Source organism: Pimephales promelas, chromosome 19 (assembly GCF_988280905.1).
Source record: "Pimephales promelas chromosome 19, fPimPro1.hap1.1, whole genome shotgun sequence".
Taxonomy (NCBI): Eukaryota; Metazoa; Chordata; class Actinopteri; order Cypriniformes; family Leuciscidae; genus Pimephales; species Pimephales promelas.
Window position 1 is genome coordinate 13543444 of NC_142787.1, and position 23873 is coordinate 13567316.

Genomic DNA, 23873 nt, shown 5'->3' on the forward strand with positions numbered 1-23873 from the left:
ATTTTTGAGGTCTATCAATGTGAGGCTTTATTTTTTAAGCTTTTGGCACTATAGAGAGTGATAATAAACTTGCATTAATTAACAGAATAATGCGTCTTTCGGAAGAACATTGTAGCTTGAACTATTTGACGAGTCACGCAGGTACTAGGCTACTCCTCAGTGGCAGCGATCCAAACCAGTGTAAAATAGTTCCAATGTAAACACTTATTATAGGTGTACCATAGTGGTTCAGGATAAGACAAAAACACGGATTGGAAAATGGATAGTTTTGGGGTGTCTACAAGTCATTTTGGGGTGTCTACAAGTAGTTTTGGGGTGTCTAGTAGTTGTGGGGAGTCTACTGGTAGTTTTGGTGTGTCTACTAGTCGTTTTAGGGTGTCTACTAGTAGTTTGGGGGGGTCTAATGGGGGGTATACTAGTAGTTTTGGGTGTCTACTAGTAGTTTTGGAGGGTCTAATGGGGGGGTCTACAAGTAGTTGTAGGGGGTCTAGTAGTTTTGGGTGTCTACTACTAGTTTTGGAGGGTCTAGTAGTTTTCGGTGTCTAATGGGGGGTCTACTAGTAGTTTTGGGGGGGGGTCTAGTAGTTTTGGGTGTCTACTAGTAGTTTGGAGGGTCTAGTAGTTTTGGGCGTCTACTAGTAGTTTTGGGAGGTCTAATGGGGTTCTACTAGTAGTTTTGGGGGATCTAATGGGGGGTCTACTAGTAGTTTTGGGGTGTCTACTAGTAGTTTTGGGTGTCTAGTAGTTTTGGAGGGTCCGGTAATTTTGGGTGTCTACTATTAGTTTGGGGGGATCTACTAGTATTTTTGGGGAGTCTACTAGTAGTTTTGGGGGATCTAATGGGGGGTCTACTAGTAGTTTTGGGGTGCCTACAAGTAGTTTTGGGGGGTCTAATGGGGGGGGGGGTCTAGTAGTTTTGGGTTTCTAGTAGTTTTGGGTGTCTACTAGTAGTTTTGGGGGATATACTAGTAGTTTTGGGGGATCTACTAGTAGTTTTGGGGGATCTACTAGTAGTTTTGGGGAGTCTACCAGAAGTTTTGGGGCATCTAATAGTAGTTTTGGGTGTCTACTAGTAGTTTTGGGGGATCTACTAGTCGTTTTGGGTGTCTACTAGTAGTTTTGGGGGATCTACTAGTCGTTTTGGGGAGTCTACTAGTAGTTTTGGGGGCTCTACCCCCCACTCGCCCTCTGAAAAAAATCCTAAGAGAAACACTGATCATGGTAAAGGTCTAAGCGCTCACCAGGCCCACGGGCATTGACGTCCATGCAGTCGTTCTCGATCTCGCCCTGCGGTGGCGTCGGAGCCATCGAGTTCAGACGCAGGTCAGCGGCGTCCAGGTGCTGCTGTGTCCACTGACGGTGATCCAGCTGACCAGTCATGTCCAGAATCGACTGCTCCTCAAACTACACACAAACACACACAGTTACGCATTCATGCGGGAAGACATTGGACATCACTTTACACAGAGAGCAGACAGTCTTTGAACGGCGAGCACACTCACCCGGAATCGTTTAGCAGTGTCGTCTTCTGCCCACTCGTTCAGTTGTTCATCCATCAGAGAGCTGTCAGAGTTTTTCAGAGGCCTGATGGGACACAGAGTTGTATGTTATCAATAAAAGTGGAAAACTTTACATTTTTATGGACTTAAAATATATGACACTGTCCCTTTAATTGTTATATATATTATATTATTATAAATTAAATATACATTTTTATATATTATTAAAATATTTTAATATTAAAACTTCTTTAATGAAAACTATGATAAAAAATATTCGTTGACAACCTTTCTTCCATTGCTAAGACTAGACGATGAGATATCAATGTCATTAATAACTATATACTGTAGTCAATAACGGACTATAATCGATAACGGAAAAAAGATAATGCTAAAATCTAGTTAAAAAATAAATAAACTTTACCAAAATCTTTACTAAAAATTCGACTTAATATTTCGACTTAAACGATTTCAGTCAGTGGCCAAGGCAACATTTAAAATTTGCTAATCTAATATTAAAATATCTAATATTTAAATAAGACGCTTTGATTAAAGTGGGGCACACTCACTTGAGTCCGACAGAATCTTCTCCGACCGGTTCCCTTCGTTTCTTTTTGGGTTCAGAGACTTTAAATCCCTCTGGGAACCAAAGCTGCCCATGTTCCCTCTTCCTCTTCCTGGAGACCACGACGCCCACCGCCGCCAGGGCTAAGACCGCCAGAGCAAGAAGCACCAGGAACATGGGGTACATCTCGGCTGTCTTTGAAGGCTCGTCCTCACCTGCGCGCAGTTAATGATGTAATGGGTGTTTGAGTTGCACACAGTATGTTTAAATGTTGTTACCTAAAATATTTAATAAAGCTGAAAAAAAATTACATGAAAAAGTTGCTAAGCAATATCTCTAATTATCTCAAATAAAAATGACAAATTCACATAAAGATAAAAATTAAAATGTAACTAAAAATAAAATAAAAAGCTAAAGTAAAATATTGGATGATATTTAAAAAAAAAAAAAAAAAAAAATTTTTCCTTGGCAAAAAAATAAAAATAAAAAATGGAATAAAAAAAGGAACAAAATAAATGAAACCTAAATGGAAATATATAAACAAAAAAAGTAAAGAAATAAAAATGACAAAACCACATAAAATTACTGAATCGTAAAAGTAAAAAATGTAATTAATTTTGATAATACCATAATAGTATACAAATAATAGTAAAATAACAGTGTTTTTGGCCTAAATGTGGCACTCACTTGTGACAGCCTCGATGATGTAAGGTACATTGAGATTCCCGCTAGAGGCCAGCGCTCCGAGGAATGCCGCCACATCTGTCGCACTCTGGAAACACTCGTCAGACTGCTGATAACACTGACGGTTGTCAATTTCCAGATAGACAATAGACCTACAACACACAAACATGTAAACATTTTAATCACAAAGTTTAAAAGCACATAAAAAATGGTGCACAAATAATATAATAGAACATAATATATAAAATGTTAGTTGGATTTGTTGCATTTTATTATTTTGATTCAAGAGTTAAAATTTCATAAACTCAATCCACTCACCCTTTGATCTCCATTGGATCCAGTTCTCGTCGTAAGCGGGGCTTAATAAATGACGTCAGGCTCCTCTTGGCTCGCTGCATCAGCTGGGCCGGGTCGGTCCAATCAGAGCGTTTGTGTTTGCTCAGCTCGTGCTCGTTGCCGTAGTACGGGAAAATGAGCGGCTCTCCGTTAGCGTCCCGGCGGAACACCACGTTCGTATGCAGCAGTCCGCTCAGCTCTCGGAGGAAAGACGAGGAACGGTTGCGAAGGTCATCGGGTGCGATGTGGACCACTAGTACCAGACTTCCCACGGCGAGTTTCTGAGGAACATCATCGGCACAGTCGAGGCCGTCCCATTCGCACTCCGCGTTATTACATCCCTGATCGCAGTGACCATCCGCATAGTGATCCCTACAGTACTGATCGTACAGTGGACTGGAGGGAGAGATTAAAGAGGAGGTTGGGGGAGAAGTTACAAATTAATGACAAAATTTTCCACAGATCTCCTCTGTATGCAGTTTTACTTTAGCATTTTTTAAAATTATTATTATCATTACATTTATTAGGATTTTTCCATTCGGATGCACTGTTTTCCACAGTACAATATAAGATTGTACAATTCATAATAAAATTGGTCCTTAACGATAAAGCAATAAAAAAATTAAATAAAACAGCCAAAATAAAATAAAAATTTTAAATAAAATAAATAATTTTAAAGTAAATAAAAATAAAATTAATTTCAGTTACTTGCTTGATTTCTCTCTATGCATTTTTGATTTTAGATTTTTTATATTATTATTTTCATTACATTTATCAGGAGTTTTCCATTAGAATGCACAGTTTTCCACAGGTAATAAAAGATTGTACAATTTATATTAAAATGTGTCCTTAACAATAAATAAATAAATAAATAAATATACAAAATAAAATAAAGAATTCAAGATTAAACAAATAACAGTGAAAAATAAAACTAATTAAAAAAAAATCATATAAAAATCAAATCAAATAAATAAAAACTTTAAAAAAATCATTTTCACTTACTTGCATTGCCCCTCCAGGCTTTGGCAGTCGAATCCATCATACAGGCAGCCAGCATTGGCGCACTGCTCATCGCATTTTCCGTCGTTGAAATACCTCCAACACTGCAGGGCAGCGCTACAGTTCTGCCACGGGTCGTCGAAATTCAGAGAGCAGTCGCCGCCGTCCCATCCACACGCGTGGTTGTTACACTGCGTGTCGCAGATGGCATTTCCACCCCTGCCTTCACACTGAGCGACTTCACATCTAATCTCCACCTCCGGGGGCGGGGCGATGTCCCGGCCCTGCCCTCCATTGAAGGAGTAGTCAAGGATGTGGCAAAGGAGTCCGTTGAAGTTGGCGGGGCAGGAACAGCGGTAGAACGGAGCATCGTTGATCGGTTGGCAAGTGCCCCCGTTGTAGCAGGGGTTGGTGAGGCACGGAGAGTCCATCCGTGTTTGGCACTCGTGCCCACTGAAGCCCGGCGGACAGAGACAGCGAGGACTCAGGTGGCCGGAGACGCAGGTGGCACCATTACGACAGCGCAGGGAGCCGCAGGAATGAGCGTCATATTCGCAGGAGGAGCCAGAGTAACCCTGAGAGAGAACCACTGGTTAGAACGTGTGTTGTGTTTGTCCTATTCATCTCTCCAAACAGCTCTCAAGCACTAAGGGTGTTTATGTGGTGTTAGGAAAGTTTGAATAACAGCATCATCCTTCTTTGTACTCACCGGCTGGCACTTGCAGATGTATCCGTGTTTGGTGTTGCTGGCTACAGCACATGTCCCTCCATTTTTGCATGGCGTGTCCTTGCATCCGTTGAACACAGTTTCACAGCGCTTTCCTGTGAATTAAAAAAAACAAAACAAAGTTCACAAAATGCTCTGGGTCATATTTCACCTTCGAAATGCAATAAACAACTAAATATTTGTGGAGTACAATTTAATTTATGCTAAGAAACAAATAAAATGTTCACATTTTAAATTGCGCCTATAGTATAATTAGAAGTATACTCAGTATATATTAATAAATGTGTCTAGATTGTGTTTTCTTTCCATTAATGTTTTACAATGAGAAAATGATTGCATTAATAAGTAATATACATTTGAGAAATTGTCATTTAGACAAAACGGTATGATCATTTCTTGTTTGAGACACACCAACACTAGATTATCTAATGTTTACTGTACTCATATTGGTCATTTTCAATGATATATGCTTATTTTCACGACAAATGTTTTCATTTGTGAACATTCATGCCCTGGTGTGTGTCAGATGTCTGTTCGCACCGGTGTATCCTGTACGGCACTCGCAGCGGAAGTCATTGGTGAGTTGTACGCAGTTGTAGGATCCGTTGGGGTCACAGGGGTCAGACAAGCACTCATTGACGTCTCCTTCGCACCGCTCGCCAACAAAACCGGCCGGACACGCGCAGCCGTAACCGCCTGTGCGATCCACGCACCGGCCACCGTTAAAACACCGCGACTCGCCGGTTAACGGATCCACGGCTGGGGAACAGTCATCGATGTCAATCTCACAGTGAACGCCTGCAAACACGGGCAGAGAAAACAAATCGAAACAATTCACTAACTGAAATATTAAGTGATGGATCCAGCGTCAGTGAGCGTGTGAATGTGCGCATACCTTGCGTTCCCCGTGGGCAGGAACATTTGTACGTGTTTATGAGGTCGATGCAGGTTCCTCCGTTCTGGCAGGGTTGAGACAGACACTCGTTTATCTCCTTGCTGCAGTTGACCCCGTGATATCCAGGAACGCACTGAAATAGAGAAACAGACATTAGACTTGTATAAATGATGAGCAGTTTTTTTAACCCAACATACACTCCAGAGAAAAAGACAGTTAGTTTAACATGCACATTATACAACGTATTTGAATTTCTGTCAATAAATATCCATTCATCCATCTGTCGGTCTATCCATCTCATATAAATGAAGTGCATGTCAGTGTACATGTGCGATCGCACAGGCGTGTGCATGTTTTCGTACCTCACAGCTGTATCCTCCCAGGTAGTCGGTGCAGGTGGCTCCGTTCTGGCAGGGGTTCGGCTTGCACTCATCCACCTGGTCCTGACAGTAGCTGCCCGTGTATCCGGCTTGACATCTGCACAGGTGTGTGTTACCGACGTCAACACACTGACCCGCATTACGACACAGAACGACCACAGACACTCCTGAGAAAGAGAGAGACCGCTAGTTTAATATGTGCAACTTTTAATGAGGTAAACAAGGGTTTTTTGGACCGTAATCGGCTGCTTGTTTAAATTGCTAGGGGGAAAGAAAATGCACTAACCAGTTCAGAAAATACAAAATGTAATAATTTTGGTTTAGAAATATTCAAATTTACCATCTAAAATTGTAAATAATTTAAAACGGGGATTCCCTAACCTTACTGTCAGCAGAACTCTTAAAATATTTTACTTGAAGTACCCCTGAAGTTTATATTTCAACAATTGCAATAATTTATCAACACATTTGCATGTTTATGGTTCTCTGATGTTGGTGGATAGTCACATGACATGCAGGGTAACCATTACAATTGTTCAACTTTTTTTAATGATTTTTTTTTTTCAGGGTCAGAAATGACTAATTTTGGTAAAGTGTAACATTACTATTTTATGCATTACATTAACTCTAAAATTTAAATTTTAATATATTTTATATAATTTAATTTTATATAATATATAATTTATAATTTTATATATTTCTTTCTTTTTTTTCATAAAATATTTTTTTTTTATTTTGTGCCTATTAAGTTGGTAACACTTTCCAATAAGGTTCATTAGTTAACATTAGTAAATGCATTAACTAACATGAACAAACGACGAGCAATGCATTAGTTACAGTGTTTGTTAATCTTTGTTAATGTTAGTTAATATAAATACAGCTGTTTATTGTGTGTTCATGTTAGTTCACAGTGCATTAACTAATGTTAACTAATACAACCTTTGATTTTAATAACGTATAAGTAAATGTTGGATTTAATATTAACTAAGATTAATAAATGCTGAAGAAGTATTGTTCATTCTTAGTACATGTTAACTAATGTAGTTAACTAATGTTAACTAATGAACCTTATTTTAATGTGTTACCATTAAGTTTGAAATGTTTAGTAGAGAAGTAGTCTATTTAGCCATGATTGTTACCTTGCTGCTTGGCAGCAACCTCACAGCTGACACTGGGGACGTCGCAGTAGATGCCCGTCCAGCCACTGGCACACTGGCAGGTAAAAGACGCCCCCTGCTGCCAACATGAGCCACCGTTCTTACAGGGAGACGAGTCACACCAGCGCACCAGACTCTAAAACACACATTAGTAGATAAAACATGTGAAATATCTATATCATGAAAATATGCCATTATATATATATATATATATATATATATATATATATATATATATATATATATGTGGGTGGGTGTGTGTGTATATGTATACAAGCGTGTTTGTGTACCTGGCAGTTGAGTCCGGTGTATCCTTGTGGGCAGGTGCATTTGTAGGTGCCGTATCCGTCCTGACAGGTGCCTCCATTTTGGCACGGCCGCGAATCGCACTCGTTAACGTCATGCTGGCAGTAATTCCCGGTGAATCCGGGCAAACACACGCATGAGAACGAGTTTATGCCATCCACACATGTTCCACCATTAAAACATGAGCTGTAGAGAAGAAACAACACAAATTTAAATCACATTGCATTTTAATTTAAAAAATAAAATGAAATTAATTTAAAATGCATTTAAATGCAGCAAGTGATGTCCACTCTGAATCATCTGTTATGTGATTTTTATGTAAAAACGTCACAACTTTTGGCAGTATGCTGAAATAAGGAGCGTCTACCTCTCGGTGCAGTCCGGTGTGTTGATCTCACAGTTGATGCCGCTGAATCCTACAGGGCAGCTGCAGGTGTAGCTGTTGACACAGTCGGTGCAGTTCCCTCCGTTGCGACAGGGGGCGCTCACACACTCGTCTATGTCCTCTGCACAGCGCTCCCCACGGAAACCAGCCAAACACACACACATAAAGCCGTTCACACGGTCCTGACACACACCGCCGTTACTGCACGGATCTGAGAGAGGAAATAAATTACAATTACTGACGCATTCAGGCTTATCATAACATTTACTCTTGTTTATCAAGTAGTTACCACAAATTATTCAAAGTTTTGGAAATAAAACATCATGAAGACTGATTTCAAAACCACATAGCAGTTTTGCATGTAATTATAGTGGTGCTTAAAGTTCAGAAGAGTTCAGAAGCCTAGCAAGCTGCATACACATTATTATAGGGCATCACTAATGTTTATCGAGCATCACCGTCTAATGTTTTATGATGCCCATAAATATAATGTACAAATTGTTCAGTTTTTGTCATGCACATTAAACTGAGATGCAATGACAGAGCATAAAACATAATAAGGTGTCAAAACCACATATAATATTGAATGTCATTGTAGTGTGGTTGAAGTTTCAAACAATGGCCATTTGAAAACCTAGCAGGTTGTCTATATAGGCAGGATTAAAGGGCACCGTAAACTATGATGTGACCAAAAATGCTGTCTGTGTTTGTCCATTTCTTACTTGGTGCACAGTCGTCAATGTCGTTCTCGCACAGATCTCCGGTGAATCCGGGGTTGCAGCGGCACTGGTATCCACCGCGCAGGTTCTCACACACACCTCCGTTAGTGCAAGGATTCCTCACACACTCGTTAATGTCCACCTCACAAGTCTGACCTGTGTAGCGAGAGTGTTGTGATGATGATGATGAGGCTCATATAGAGAGCATGAAACTCAAACAAATTCGCACACACACACTTACCTTGCCATCCAGCAGGACAAGCACAGGAGAAACTAAGAAAATCCTCAGATTCGCGACACGTGCCTCCGTTCTTACAAGGACGCTGCGCACAGGGAGCCAAAATGTTCTCACACACCTCGCCTGAAACACACATCGAGAAATTGTCAAAATGGATGCAAAAGATACATATAGGTCAGGGGTATTATGGTTAAAAAAAAATGTCAACTAATTCATTTCAGTGGCCAAGGCAAATCAATTTTGTTTAATTTAAGCTGAAGTATTAAAATAAAATAAAATTAATAAATAACAAATAAAAACTTCTAAATATTAGAAAAAAACTATAATAGCATAAATAATATTAAAATATGGTAATGATACAGTAAAAGGCACATTGATTATCCTTGAAATTCTCAATTATTAAATATTTAAGATAATTTGAATATGTGTCCTTCTGCAAATAAAAGTGTAGTAAACATTTGACCATGTTTAGACTAATCTTGCAGGTTTTCCCCTCAGAAACAAGTGCAGAACATAAGAAAATAACCTGTAGATTCAGCACAGAATTTAATCTTTCTTTGTTTTTCCAGTCTTGCTCTTCTATTGCCTCATTTTTCCAGCTCAGTTCCTGCAGGCACTTCCTTATCTGTTTCCACTGTGACCAGCCATAGCAGGAAGTCACTTGGAGTTTCCTTCTATTGTCAATTCTTTGCCTCAACAGGAAACAGGAAGAGGCCAAACAGGAAATAGACCTATTTGAGTAGCCACCCTCGACACAGTGGTGTTATTTCACATCCCCAGATATTTAAATGCACACCTCTGCAAAGTTTGCCGTTTCATAAAAGAAAACGGCTGCACAATGGGTGTTGGGGGGCAAATAGTTCAGCAGAGCACAAGTTTGTGTGTGTTTGTACCTGTGTAAGGCAACATGCAGTTGCACTTGAATCCGGCCACATCGTCGATACAGGAGCCCTGGTTCAGGCAGGGGTTGGATGCACACTCGTTAATGTTAGTCTGGCAGTTGGGACCTAAACGCAAGAAATCACCCCGGTAAATCATTATACACTCGAAATTCAGAAATAAAAGTACAAAAGTCAGAAAATATGCTTTTAAGTGTGTAGTGTTCCAATATTATTTCTTGTAAATTCTAGGTTATACAATTGTGTAATATAATTTGTTTAAATTCCTTATTTTTTTAATAACCGCTTTTTCGGATTTGCATTTAATATAGTAAAACTGCATTTTTAGTAGAAAAATTTTCACTCTTAAAGAGCAGAAAAGATTGTAGACAGTCTGAACGACAGAAAGATAGATAGCAGAAAACGTATACAAGTGTGTGGCTTATTTTCTTTAAATTCCATTTTAATAATATATTAAAATGATTTAAAATAATATTACTTTTAATTTAATTGTATTATTTATAACATTTTAGACTACAAAGATATGGTGACAAAATCGAAGCATACAATATTATAAACTTTTTAGCATATAATGCTAGTATATGGGGCATATAATAAGTAAAAAGAAATCGCTAGTTTAGAAATAATATACTAGCATTATACGCTAAATAGTTTTTAGAGATAAAACTCTTTACATTCGATTATCAAGAAAACAAATCTCAGAGAACGGTTGACTAGGTACCGATGTTTAGTTCTCCTTTAATCATCTAAAGATTTCTTACTAAACTTTGAGGTTCAAACGTCTACAAACTGCTGTTTTGACTTTGCATTCAATACCATTGTTAGTAGAAAAGGCTGAACTGTCACATCTCTAACTCTAACTTAATGCAAAGCATTGTGTGCAATATTAGCCCCAAAAAAGCATGCACACTTCGATGTCATGCTAGAGTAGTTCTAATGCATTTGTATACTATTTAGGAAGTATAGCATGTGAATTGGTACTCTTCAGTGGTCTTACCGCTGAAGCCAGCTCTGCAGGTGCACACGTAGCCGCTGGTCATGTCCTTACAGGTGCCTCCATTCACACACGGGTTGGACAAACACTCGTTGATGTTGATGTCGCAGTTGCGTCCCGTCCAGCCAGCCTCGCACATGCATCTGTAGCTGTTGATCTGGTCCAGGCAGTTGCCGTGAATACAGGGGTTGCTGGAGCACTCGTTGTGCTGAGAGAGGCAGGTGGCGTCTCGAAAACCCTCCGGACAGAGGCAGGTGAAGGTGTTGACCCCGTCGATGCAGGTGCCACCGTTATGACACGGGTTTATCGCACAGTCGTCAATGTTGATGTTACACATTGAGCCTGTGAGGAAAAACAATATGTATTAAAATAACTTAAATAAATAGCGAAACTGAACTTTCAGTGTGAATTAGTACAAAATGGACTTGATTTGGTCGTAAAAAGTGGATTATTACCATTTAAAATAACTTTTCTATTATAAAATATATTCAGTTGATCAAAGCTGAATTTTCAGCATCATTACTCCAGTCTTTAGAGTCACATGATCCTTCAGAAATCCTTCTAATATGCTGATTTGCTGCTCAAGAAATATTTCTCATTATTATTATCAATTTTGAAAACAGGCTGAATCATATTTTTTTAAAATCTTTTGTAACACTAGAAATTTTTCTTACCTAAATATTGCAAAATACACAAGTGATCAGCAGAACTGAAACTGAGAAATTAAGGAAACTTGAAAGACAACCACTTGTGACCTAATTTAAGACTGTAAATGAGATTAAATTGATATCAAGTAGTTTCTAAGGTGAATACCACACTATCTTCATGATATGAATGAATAAACAACTTAAATGCCATTCATATGATATCAGATGTATGTCATATGAATCCTATGAATATGTATATCAGATGATGCCCTCCAAAGACTCTTACAGTGATCTATCCAAAAGTTTGAACCTTAAAACTATCAATAAGTTAAAATGCATGTAAAAACAAAACCACACTCAGTAGTAAAGGAATTTTGCTTGGGACTCATATGCATGTTGACCTCTTGTTTTTTGTCTGCCTTTGTGTGTGTGTGTGGGCCCCATCCCAAATCTCCAGCCCTGCTGCAAATGCACAAAGGATTTCCTCCACCCTCTTGTGCTCTTTCATTCCTCCTTTCTTTCCATCTTTCAGACCCGCTCACACACCCCTCACACACTCGCTGGGGGGAGGGCTGGTCCTACAGAGGACTGTTCGCAGATACAAAAGGACAGACCCTATTTCACACACGGCCGAACAACAATTACCCCGTCAACACACACACACACACACACACACACACACACACACACACACACACACACACACACACACACACAACCCTCCTCTGTAGGGTAATGGGTAACTGTTTGATTCTCTAACAACAATGGGACTTTATTGCAGTTTCTCTCTCACAAACACACTATACTGAGTGTAACACTTGGTATAATACATATAGCACTGCTCAAACTGTTCACTGATGCTAAAGGACATCTGTTCACCTAGGTACCGTGCAACACACACAGACTGCTAAACATTAACCTTGGTTTACATTTCAGGGATGGTTTTAATTCATTTTTATTATGTAGAAAGCAATAAGGCCTTTGAGGCCATGCTTAATATTTTATATACACAAAAAGCAGCATGAAATGGGAGATCATGCTTTTTTAGCTTTGCATTCAAAGCTGTTTTAGTAGGAAAAAGTAGAACATTTGAGGTTGAAAAGTGAACCGTCCTCTCCTTGTATGGAACAAACGATTGTAGGCAATATCAGCATCAGCCCTTAATAAATTAAAGTTGCAATGGCAGTTTGTGTCCTTAATGTTCTTTTGTTTGACAGTATTTGACAATCTACAACATTTAAAAAATGTGTTTTTGTTTCCTCCACATACTATTTGCATGTAAGTATTAGCATCTAGCTAAATTAAGTATTTTTTAACTTTTACATTCATGGATATAAAAACTGTTATTACTATTATTATTATACTATTATAGAAGAAAAAGTTGTTAAATTGAGGTCGGAAAACTTTTTACGAGGAAAAAAAAAACATTGTGGGCAACATCAGCCCTAAATAAAATAAATGAGATTGGCAAAGTCTCATTTCCTAAAGTTAGAGATAGGGTAAAAATGTGATTGTGTCCTTAATGTTTGTATGTTGGCCGCCCTTTAGCCATGACTATATTCACGGTTTAGCAAAGGCTATTGTACCTTTCTCCTTAAACACAACATAAAAAGGGTCACTCTTGTGATGATCAGTCAGGCCGAAGCATTAATGTAAAGTACACCTGTGTGTTTCCCAGTTGGGAAAGTCAGTCTCTGTCCTAAGGCATATCGGTTATCTGATACACAAGCTCTGCACTTCGCTAGCCACCTGTTCTCACACACATACACAGATGCTGCCCTGTCTCACCTGTGTATCCGGGTTCGCACACACACTCGTAGCCGTTGATCTTGTCGATGCACTTTCCATAGTCACATGGTTTACTCTTGCAGTCGTCAATGTTTATCTCGCAATTCACACCTGCGGTCATAATCACAACATGATAAATGGGTCATCATGTACTCATCATCATACTTCACAAGGGTTTTTATGTGTGTGCATGTGTTACCTGTGGTTCCTTTAGGGCAGGTACAGGTGTACGAGTTCTCTCTATCCTGACAGGTGCCTCCGTTTCGGCACGGTTGGCTTAAGCACTCGTTTATGTTGGTCTCACACAGGCGGCCGGTATATCCAGGGCGACAATCACAGGTGAAAGAGGCCACGCCATCCCTACACACGCCGTAATGACAAGGGCTCGACACACACTCGTTGATATCCAACTCGCAGTGAGCACCAGAAAAACCTGCAGAACACACACATTCTGCATTTAGATCTTTGCCAGTGACCCTCATTTCCTATTCTAAGAGGACAGCCAATCATAACACAGGTCATTTGCATATGGAATTTTGTCTGAAATCGTATAATATATATATTGGGTATTACATTTAGTTTGAAACTTTGTGACCAATAAAAGAGTATGTTCTATAGTATACATGTGTAGTATGAATGAAATTTGGATGCACTACATCCGCCATTACATCCCTGTCATGTGACATACGCCTTCAGTTGCGTTGCTTCACTGCCATTCACAATCACAACTCCTCTCCCAATATGGAGGCGGAAAAGTCTCAATTATAATTCACACAAAAAAGATGATTCACACATGCGTAGACAATCTCACATGCATGAATCCTAATTCACGTACACAAAAAGAATTCACGTACGTAATAAATAAATATATATATATATATATATATATATATATATAAAATTCACAAAAAGCAGTTCACATGCGCAAAATAAAAATTATATATTCATAAAATACATTTCACAAATGCAAAACACAATTCATAGATATACAACTGTGCACAAAAACGAGTTTATCCTTGAATGTGCAAATCGTCATTCAAGTGTCAATCAATCACCTTGGATTTGTGTGTGTGTGTGTGTTTTTGAGACTTTCCTGGCAGCGTTCTCCTCCTACACAGATCAGTCGTACCCTTTAGCCAATCAGATTTAAGCTTATCAATCGATCAATCAGTATCACGTGAGGGCGGGCGTACCTGCATGTTACGTCATCAGCTTTCGACCACAGTTCATGGCTGAGCAGAGGTGCAGTTGATTGATTCATTTCTTTTATAATTTTGCCTCCATGTCGGGAGAGGAGTTGTGAACGGCAGCGAAGCAACGCAACTGAAGCCACACGTCACGTCACTGACAATTATAAATTGAGACTATTCTGCCTCCATATCCCGAGGCCTCATGGGACAATAAAATGTCTATCAAATGCGTCCTTCAGAATCTCAGTAGAAGCCGTACTGTTGACGTAGTTTTTTGCATACTATATAGTAGGGAAGTATTCGATTTCGGACGCAGCAACAGTTATAAAAAAAAAGACTGCCTAAAGGCCCTTGCACACTGAGTCCGAACTTTTCGGATGCATTTTTTTCGTATTTGTGATTCGGTGGCTCTGAATTGTCAAAACACCATTCAAACTGCTTGTTACGGATGCGAAAAATGCAGAAAATCGAACCCGATTCGATTTTTTTTATGATGGACGAAAGTTTCAGAGGCAGTGTGCAAGAGTGATTGACATAACGTAAGGTCGTATTTATTTTTTAAAGGGATACTCCACTTTTTTTGGAAATAGGCTCATTTTACCACTCCCCCAGAGTTAAACAGTTGGGTTTTACCGTTTTCGAATGTATTGAGCCGATTTTTTGATATTTAGAAGAATATCCGTAACTACAGAGTTTCTGGTCTCATTGACTTCCATAGTATATATTTTTTTCCTACTATGGAAATCAATGAGACCAGAAACTGTCTGGTTACTGATATTCTTCTAAATATCAAAAAATCGGCTGAATACATTCGAAAACGGTAAAACCCAACTGTTTAACTCTGGGGGAGAGGTAAAATGAGCCTATTTCCAAAAAAAAAATTTTGGTAAAATGAGCCTATTTCCTTTAACGTGCAAAAATTTCGGACGTGCATTTTGGACTGAGTGTGCAAGGGCCTTAATTCTAAGGGTCAGAAAGATGTTGCATGAAAACATCACAACCATCGTTCCATATTTATATGTTGGCAGTGACTCATTTCCTATTCGAAAGAAGTTATCCAATCATAATACAGGTAATTTACATACACTGTTCAAATCATAAAATACAATTGCAAAAAACAGACTTTAATTCTAAAGGATCAGAAATGAGTGAAATATTTTAATATAAAACAGATGTAAAAGGCTTTTGGTGAAAATATCATATCTCACATTATAAATGGGACCGCTACAATATATACAGAATAAGACCTGGAAAAGGCATACCTGGAGTGCATTCGCAGGTGTATTTGTTTGGTCCGTCTGTGCACTTAGCGCCGTTTTTACACGGTGTGCTGGCGCACTCATCCACATCCACCTGACATAAATTCCCAGAGAACCCTGCAGAGAAATAAATACATGCCTTGTTTGTTTTGATTGATCGACTACAATGCACATCATGATGGCTAATTCTTATGATCAGATCTCGAAAAATTGTGAAGTTACCTTTGGGGCAGTCGCAGTGGAACGAGTTGATCTTGTCGATGCATTTTCCGTTATTGAGGCAAGGCTGTGATGCACAGTCGTCGGCGTTTATTTGACAAAACACTCCCTCGTAACCTATACATCAAAACAATCAGTCAGACAACAGCGGTGATGTGCTTTTGATGCAGGTACATGTTAAAAGACGCATACCTGGCATGCAGATACAATGGAATCCACCAATTTGGTCGAGGCATGTGGCGTCGTTCTGGCAGGGGTTTGACTTGCACTCATTAACGTCCATTTCACAGCGCGGGCCTTCATAGCCTTGGAGACACTTGCACTGGAAGGAGCCTTTAGTGTTGAGACACCGTCCGCCATGCTCGCATGGGTTTGCACCTAAAATGCATCAATCAAACATTATTGTGATGCGAAAAATCGTACAGCATTTCAAATTCTTTCTACACAATCATGTGTGATTCTTACCGAGCGAGCACTCATCAATGTCTTGGTTGCAGGCTGATCCCGTGTATCCGGGCGGACAGGTGCAGATGGCTTTTCCACTCACCGGGTTGGTGTCGCAGTTTGAGCCCTTCTGACATGGGTTACTGATGCAGGCATCATCCAGGTGACACAGAAGACCTGTGGGTAACAGTGTTGTCATTGTTAGCTAAAACTATTGAAGACCAATTTGGGCCACGGAAATAAAATAAAATGAAATCTTAAATCTGAAAACTTAATATAATAAATACCAGTAAATATAACAGTACATAAATAGTCAAATTTAAACAAATAAAAGCTAATTCAAGATAATAATAAACTATAAGTAGAGCGGCACGATTCTAGATAAATTGAGAATCAAAATTTCCTTGTTTCAAAATGACTCTGAACAGACAACTAGTGTAAATAAAATAACATGTAAATTACTAGAGGTTCTTACATAATAACTGCTGCAGTCTATTTAAAAAAATGTTTAATTATAATTTGAATGAATATTGAAAAAAAATGGTTAGGATGAATGATTCAATGACTCACTCCTAAATACTCCACTTGTTTCATAACTAAATGAATCAGGGTTTTTGAACGAATCTCTTGATTGAATGATTCAATGACTGACTCCTAAATACTTCAGTTGTTTCATTACTGAATGAATCAGTGTTTTTGAACAAATTTCTTGAATCTTGAATGAATGATTCAATAAATACATTTTTCACAGTCAGATAATGTAATCAACACAATTGTTATTTGAAGCGGCATGTTAAATTCAAATGGTGATTAGCTCTATTTTGATCGCTACCATCAGTGTTAACATGTGATTCTGTGATAAGTATATTTGTAATACAGAAATAATGATACTGTATCATTGAAAAGACTGTTTGTGAAGCCGTTTCATAAGAAAACGGCTCAGCGGAAGTGTGAACTGTGAACACAGATTACCGTATTTTCCGGACTATAAGTCGCACTTTTTTACATTGTTTGGCTGGTCCTGCGATTTATATATAGGTGCCAGTTAAATATCAAAATTAATTCAGACTGAGATGAACCAAGAGAAAACATTACAGCCACGAGACGGCGGAGTTGTTCAGAAGCGACACCGAGGATGAAGAATTCAATGGATTCAGTGATATGGTGAACTTGCTTACAGGTAACTTGCTTGTTGGACTCGCTGGTTTATGTTAAAATAGCCTATTCAGCCTCCAGGTATATGTTCTTTATGCTATCGTGTAGCTGAATAAACTGTTAAAGTGTTACGTTAACATACCATACACCAATAGACCATTTCGCTATATAAATATAAATAACACTAAAATAACATGTTAGGTAAAATTAAGATGGCAAAGGAATTAAAAAAAAATGGAAGTTGCACAAACAAACGTACCTGTGCGGCCATGTGGACACTCGCAGAAGAAAGATGCGACTCGATCGTGGCATGTGGCGCCTTGGGAACACGCTGCGCTGGCGCAGTCGTCGATGTTCTCGCTGCAGTCGTCGCCCGTCCAGCCGTTCACACACACACAGTGGAACCCTCCGATGGTGTTGTGACACGTTCCTCCGTTCTGACAAGCGTTAGGCGAGAGTTCACACTCGTCTACGTCATCCCTGCAGTACTGACCTGAAGAAAGAAGGGTTCAGGGGTCAAATGCGACGTGAGGCAAAATATTTCTTTCATTGCATTTTTATTGTTATTGTAAAGTATAACAAAGTTGTACCGGTCCAGTGTTTGTCGCAATGGCAGTTGTACGTATTGACGCCGTCTATACACCTGCCTCCGTTCTCACAGGCATGCTGGGTGCAGTCGTCAACGTTATGCTCGCACGTTTGACCCATGAACCCTGCGAGAGACAAATGATTCACAATTAGTACACATCAAAGAGTCTGAGACCGAATACAGATTGTGTTTATGTGCTTGAGTGATTAACTCAGTCATCTTGGTCACTCATTGGGATTAAATATAAACTACAACAAAAAAGCACCGCACTCAATGCAAGATTGACATGCTGGTAATGAGTAACTGAGCACATGAAGGGTTATCAGCCTCTGCTAACAAGACAAAAGCTATTGGTTTCAAAAATATTATTATCGTGTATATTGTTTTATAACTATTAAACTTTTGTAGGCTGAAATGAAATGCAACTGAAGTATAAATAATGTCTATAAAATGTATAGAAAATATTATTTCATTTATACTTATTCATATTTTTTTAATTTATATTCTTTAAAAATTTATTTGTGCATGTATTCAGACATATACACACATACACACATATATATATATATATACACACATATATATATACACTCATATATATGTACATACATGCATATATATATACACATATATACACACATACATATATATATATATACACACATACACATATATATATATATATACACACATACATATATACATATATATATATATATATATATATATATATACACACATACATATATACATATATATATATATATATATATATATATACACACATACACACACACACACACACACACACATATATATATATATACATACAACCACCATTCAAAAGTTTTATATGGGTAAAAAAATGTGTTTTAAAGAAATTAACTAAATTAATACTTTTATTCAGCAAGGACGCATTAAATTGATCATAGGTGACAGTAAAGGCATTTATACTGTTACAAAAGCTTTCGGTTTCAGATTAATGCTGTTCTTTTGAACTTTCTATTCATCAAAAATCCTGAAATTCTTTTTCAACATTGATAATAATCAGAAATGTTTCATGAGCATTAAATCATATTATAATGATTTCTGAAGCATCATGTGACAATGGAATAATGATGCTAAAACTTCAGCTTTGATAACAGGAATAAAATATATTCAAATAGAGAACAGTTCTTATTTCACAATATTTCTGTTTTTGTTGCATTTGGAACAAATAAATACAGCCTTAAGCATAAGAGACTTATTTTAAAAGCATTTAACAATCTAAAACTTTTGAAGGGTAGTGTATATTCTTTTATATATTCATTCATAAAATATTCTTTGTTAACCCCCACCCCCAAAAAAGATGGCAAACTTGACACACAAATAGGCACACTTACCTGACAGACAAGTGCAGGTGTAAGAGGTGTCGCTGGTCTGTAAGCATGTGCCTCCGTTCCTGCAGGGCGAGGGGTGGCACGGGTGGTACAGGCGCTCGCAGTGTGTGCCAGCGTACTCCGGTGGGCACCGGCAGAGGTACGAGCCCACCTCGTTTATACAGGTGCCTCCGTTACGACAGGGGGAGGAAGAGAGAGCGCACTCGTTCACGTCTTGCCGACACGTCTGGCCGTGGAAGTTAGGAGGGCAGGTGCAGATGTAGTGCGAGTCGAACGCTGAACATTGACCCCCGTTGGCACAGGGGTTCGACGCACACGGGTCGGCCTGTTGGCATGTTTTACCTATGCACATAAAAGAAAAAGCAGAGGTTAACTTATCTTCCAACTCACAAGGAAGAGCATCTAGTCTGGGTGCTGGTCATACCTGACCATCCAGGTGGGCAGCGGCAGGTAAAGGTGTCGAGCGTGAGAAGAGAGCAGGTGCCGCCGTTACGGCACGGGGAGCTCATACAGGCATGATTGACAGGTGTCAGACAGAGTGGATCGCTGTATCCTAAGACGCAGTCGCAGGTCACCTCCACGTCATTCCCCTGCGTCCGTGCACGGCAAACACCTCCGTTACGGCACGGCGACGGGCTGCACGGGTTCGGGAACTGACATTTGGGCCCGACGAAATCTGCAGGACACCTAATGAATCACAGAAAGCACACAGATTATATTATTATTATACTTAATACTTTGATAATAACAGTGAGCTAAATATGACAAAGCTTCCAAGTAAAAAGTTATTATTATAAAAAAAGCTTTTATATATATATATATATATATATATATATATATAAATAATTCAATATTTAAAAATGCATTTACATTCATTAATTTTTTCATATTTATATGCATTATTTAAATTTCTTTATATTTCTTTATAAATAAAAAAAAATCTAAAATTGCTAATATTTTCTTTTAAGTAAAGGATATTTATATGCATTTAATTCATACATTTATTTATTTATTTATTAATACATTTATATTTACATATTTAAACATTTATTCATATTTATATGCATTTATTTTTTTTTGTTTTTATTTATTTATACCAACAAATGTTTTCTTTTAGGCTTCAGGTCAGGGTTATTTATACAAAAACAGCAGAAATCTATGAGATGGCCGAGTAAACGTAGATGTGTGTGTGTGTGTGTGTGTGTGTGTATAAACGGTGTGTGAAAGAAAGACACTGTTCGGACTCATCTAAATTCCTCAGGGCGATCAGGAACCACAAGAACACACACACATACACACACAGAGTCACATGCTCTCCCTCTCATATGGACACATTCAAATGACACTTCTGAACACTTTCTTCAACAGCCTCTAAAGAAAATTTCAAAATGTGAAGTAAAAGATATAGTACAGTGTCATTTATTCATGCAAGTGTGTGTGTGTGTGTGTGTGCTGCAGCAGGTGTGTGCATAAATAAGGGCAGCTGTGCTGCAGGCCCCTCCCACTGCACTCTGCCCCTCCCCCAAAGCCTGTTGCCATGGCGAGTGGCATAAGGTCACTAAGGCAGCTCCCAAGAGAAGAGAAAACTCCGCCCCTCCCAAACTATTGGTAATCTCACTTTTATCTGCACAGAATCTCGATAGACATGATTTGTTTTCATCCATATTTATCATTTTCATTCATTCGTTTTGTCTTTATTAAACACATCACTGTAGATATATTAGCGCTGAATGTTTCTTAAATTTAAAATTTACACTGAAAAAAAAAAAAAACATTTGCTGAAATTTGGCCAAAAATATATAACATTTATTTTCAAAATGTAGCGCACTGCATTTTAATGAATTAATTGCTCTTAAAAGAAAAGAAATGTATATATTGTTATATACCTACATATATGTATTAATAATATATTAATTAACTTTTTAAAATATCAATATTGTATGTAGTGCACTAAAGTGTAATTTTAACAAAAAGATTAAATGAATAGAAATACATTTATGTGCTGTCTAATCGATTAATCACATCTAACATAAAAGTTTGTAAATATATAATCAATTTGACAGCAAAAAAAATAAAATATATATATATATATATGTGTGTGTGTGTGTGTGTGCATGTGTATATGTATATATTAAACCCACACACACATAAGCATATACATTATATAAATCTAAAAATATATAATTTTTTAAATAAATAAATGTAAAAAATGAATGACAACAAATCGAGTATGTTAATTGGTAGCGATAATCACAATACAACTGCCAATCACATGCAGTAGTTTAATAATAGAGACATCCCAACGCAAACACTTGCAGGCGCAGATGAGTGTGTGAGTTTACTTGAGGCATTAACGCAGTCTGTCTCTTTGTCCCCAGAGGCAGCAGCAGAAGTCATCTGCAGCCCGCCGCGGCAACAGGTCCGAGAGCAGGAGTGTGTGTGAGACTCGACTCTGAACAGATGCTGCGGTGACCTGTGACCCCGGAGCACATTTGTGACTGCAGGCAACAGACCCCCCCATTCCAGTGGGCTGGTCTACCATCTGCTGCTGCCGTGGCCTTCTGTGCAAGTGTGTGTGTGTGTGTGTGTGTGTGTGCGTTTTCACACCACAGACTTCCTGCCCCTCAGTGAGAATCAAAACAGCAAACTTTCGTTTTTATTCGTCTGGCCCTCAGACTGAGCTGTGTTCACACCTTTGCAAACATGAGATATTTCTATCAAACAGATCAATTTGAGTCAGTTTGTGTTTTGGTGGCCACTACAGGCAGTGACTTATCAAATCTGATATATCAGTAACAATTTACAATACGGTTTCATTTGCTAACATTAGTAAACATGAACGAACTATGAAAAACAGAGCAGTTGTTAATCTTAATGCTCATTTCCACATTTACCAATACATTTTTAAAATCAAAAGAAGCATCTGTTAACATTAGGTAATGCAATGATAACTAGTATGAGCAAACAATGAAGAATTGGATTTTTAATAACAGATTAATCAATTCTGTCAAAGATATATTGCTCATTAGTTCATGTTAGCTTACTAATGTTAACTAACTAGATTTAAGTCGCTCACTTCACTTAAAATCAACAAAACCATTCCATCGTAGTTCTCAGAGCTTTAGCGAGTTGATTTTTAAACAAACCTAAATCTTTTAGGTTTACATTAAGTTCAGAGAAGAGGATCGCAGAAAAGCATTTCGCTAAACCAAACTAGACACATGACATGGAAGTGTGAGTTTAAGTGAAATATTAAAAATGCAGAAGTTACTCAACAAAAGGTAGAAAGCTGAAGTCACACAAGCTGTTTCACACGAATTTGGTGCGAGGTCAAATTTAGAAACGTATGTTCATCACAACAGTCTGTCTCTTGCTCACACACAGAGCTTTATTCTACAAATAACTCTGGTTATTCACAACACCACACACGTCTAGTGATGATGCAATTAAACACACCACACTTAGATTGGCCATCACTATAATACCCAGCCAAAAGCGGTCACCAATCCAACCACAACCAGTAATGCAAGGTCATACAGCATTCCAGGATTCAGATGACAACTCTGGAATTCTGATTCCACGCTTCCAATTAGCTTCCCACCCTCCAGCATTCCAACAGTTCCAGAACTGATGTCAGGTGTTGTGGAATGTTCAGGAGTCAAAGAACCTTTTATGATGTTCATATACCGAAAAACTAACAAAACACACAGGAATTGAATTATGAATTGCGTTATGACATTTTGCAACTGCATTCATATCCAGAAAAACGAAGCCCAAAAACGTGGAAAAGCATGGAATAGGTTGGAGCTCTTGACATTATCCAATCATCAGGATACAATCAGGAACATTTGACTTCTAGAAAGACAAAGTGCACTTATGATTTGAGAAAGTAGAAGAATTAAAGGAGTAGTTCACTTTTTAAAAAAAAAACTTTTGGTGATAATTTACTCCCCCCCATGTCATCCAAGATGTTCAAGTCTTTCTTTCTTCAGTTGAAAAGAAATTAAGGTTTTTGATGAAAACATTCCAGGATTTTCTCCATATAATGGACTTCAATGGGAACCAAATGGTTCAAGGTCCAAATGAGAGTTTCAGTGCAGCTTTAAAGGGCTTTAAACTATTTCAGACGATGAATAAGGATCTTATCTAGCGGTCATTTAAAAAATAAATTAAATGTTAAAGTTTTATAAGCACAAATACTCGCTTTTCTCTGTTCTGTGATGAGCATTTGTGACTCAAAATGAACAAGTCTTTTTTTTAATTATGACTCGAAGGGTCCTACATAAGACCCTTATTCATCGTCTGGAATCGTTTAAAGCCCTTTTAACAGTTTGCACTGAAACTCTCATTTGGACCTTGAACCGTTTGGTTCCCAATGAAGTCCATTATTTGGAGAAAAATCCTGGAGTGTTTTCATCTT

The 23873-nt window shown here is 38.2% G+C and overlaps 1 protein-coding gene across 1 annotated transcript in view; it reads right to left on the bottom strand.

The window, feature by feature from the left end:
- The window catches only part of notch1a (notch receptor 1a), a 34383-nt gene that overhangs the window by 4159 nt on the left and 6351 nt on the right, over positions 1 to 23873 (bottom strand). The window contains exons 3-29 of the mRNA XM_039679214.2: positions 19878 to 20140; positions 19457 to 19795; positions 18076 to 18198; positions 17745 to 17978; positions 16352 to 16507; positions 16079 to 16264; positions 15890 to 16003; positions 15671 to 15784; positions 13418 to 13651; positions 13219 to 13329; positions 10787 to 11125; positions 9784 to 9897; positions 8894 to 9013; positions 8656 to 8808; positions 7916 to 8144; positions 7533 to 7734; positions 7225 to 7378; positions 6068 to 6252; positions 5706 to 5838; positions 5351 to 5608; positions 4793 to 4905; positions 4087 to 4658; positions 3067 to 3480; positions 2752 to 2900; positions 2069 to 2279; positions 1503 to 1584; positions 1242 to 1404 (exon numbers count right to left, since the gene is read on the bottom strand). Coding sequence (XP_039535148.2) covers positions 1242 to 1404; positions 1503 to 1584; positions 2069 to 2279; positions 2752 to 2900; positions 3067 to 3480; positions 4087 to 4658; positions 4793 to 4905; positions 5351 to 5608; positions 5706 to 5838; positions 6068 to 6252; positions 7225 to 7378; positions 7533 to 7734; positions 7916 to 8144; positions 8656 to 8808; positions 8894 to 9013; positions 9784 to 9897; positions 10787 to 11125; positions 13219 to 13329; positions 13418 to 13651; positions 15671 to 15784; positions 15890 to 16003; positions 16079 to 16264; positions 16352 to 16507; positions 17745 to 17978; positions 18076 to 18198; positions 19457 to 19795; positions 19878 to 20140 — 5465 coding nt within the window. The remainder of the gene's footprint in view (positions 1 to 1241; positions 1405 to 1502; positions 1585 to 2068; positions 2280 to 2751; positions 2901 to 3066; positions 3481 to 4086; positions 4659 to 4792; positions 4906 to 5350; positions 5609 to 5705; positions 5839 to 6067; positions 6253 to 7224; positions 7379 to 7532; positions 7735 to 7915; positions 8145 to 8655; positions 8809 to 8893; positions 9014 to 9783; positions 9898 to 10786; positions 11126 to 13218; positions 13330 to 13417; positions 13652 to 15670; positions 15785 to 15889; positions 16004 to 16078; positions 16265 to 16351; positions 16508 to 17744; positions 17979 to 18075; positions 18199 to 19456; positions 19796 to 19877; positions 20141 to 23873) is intronic.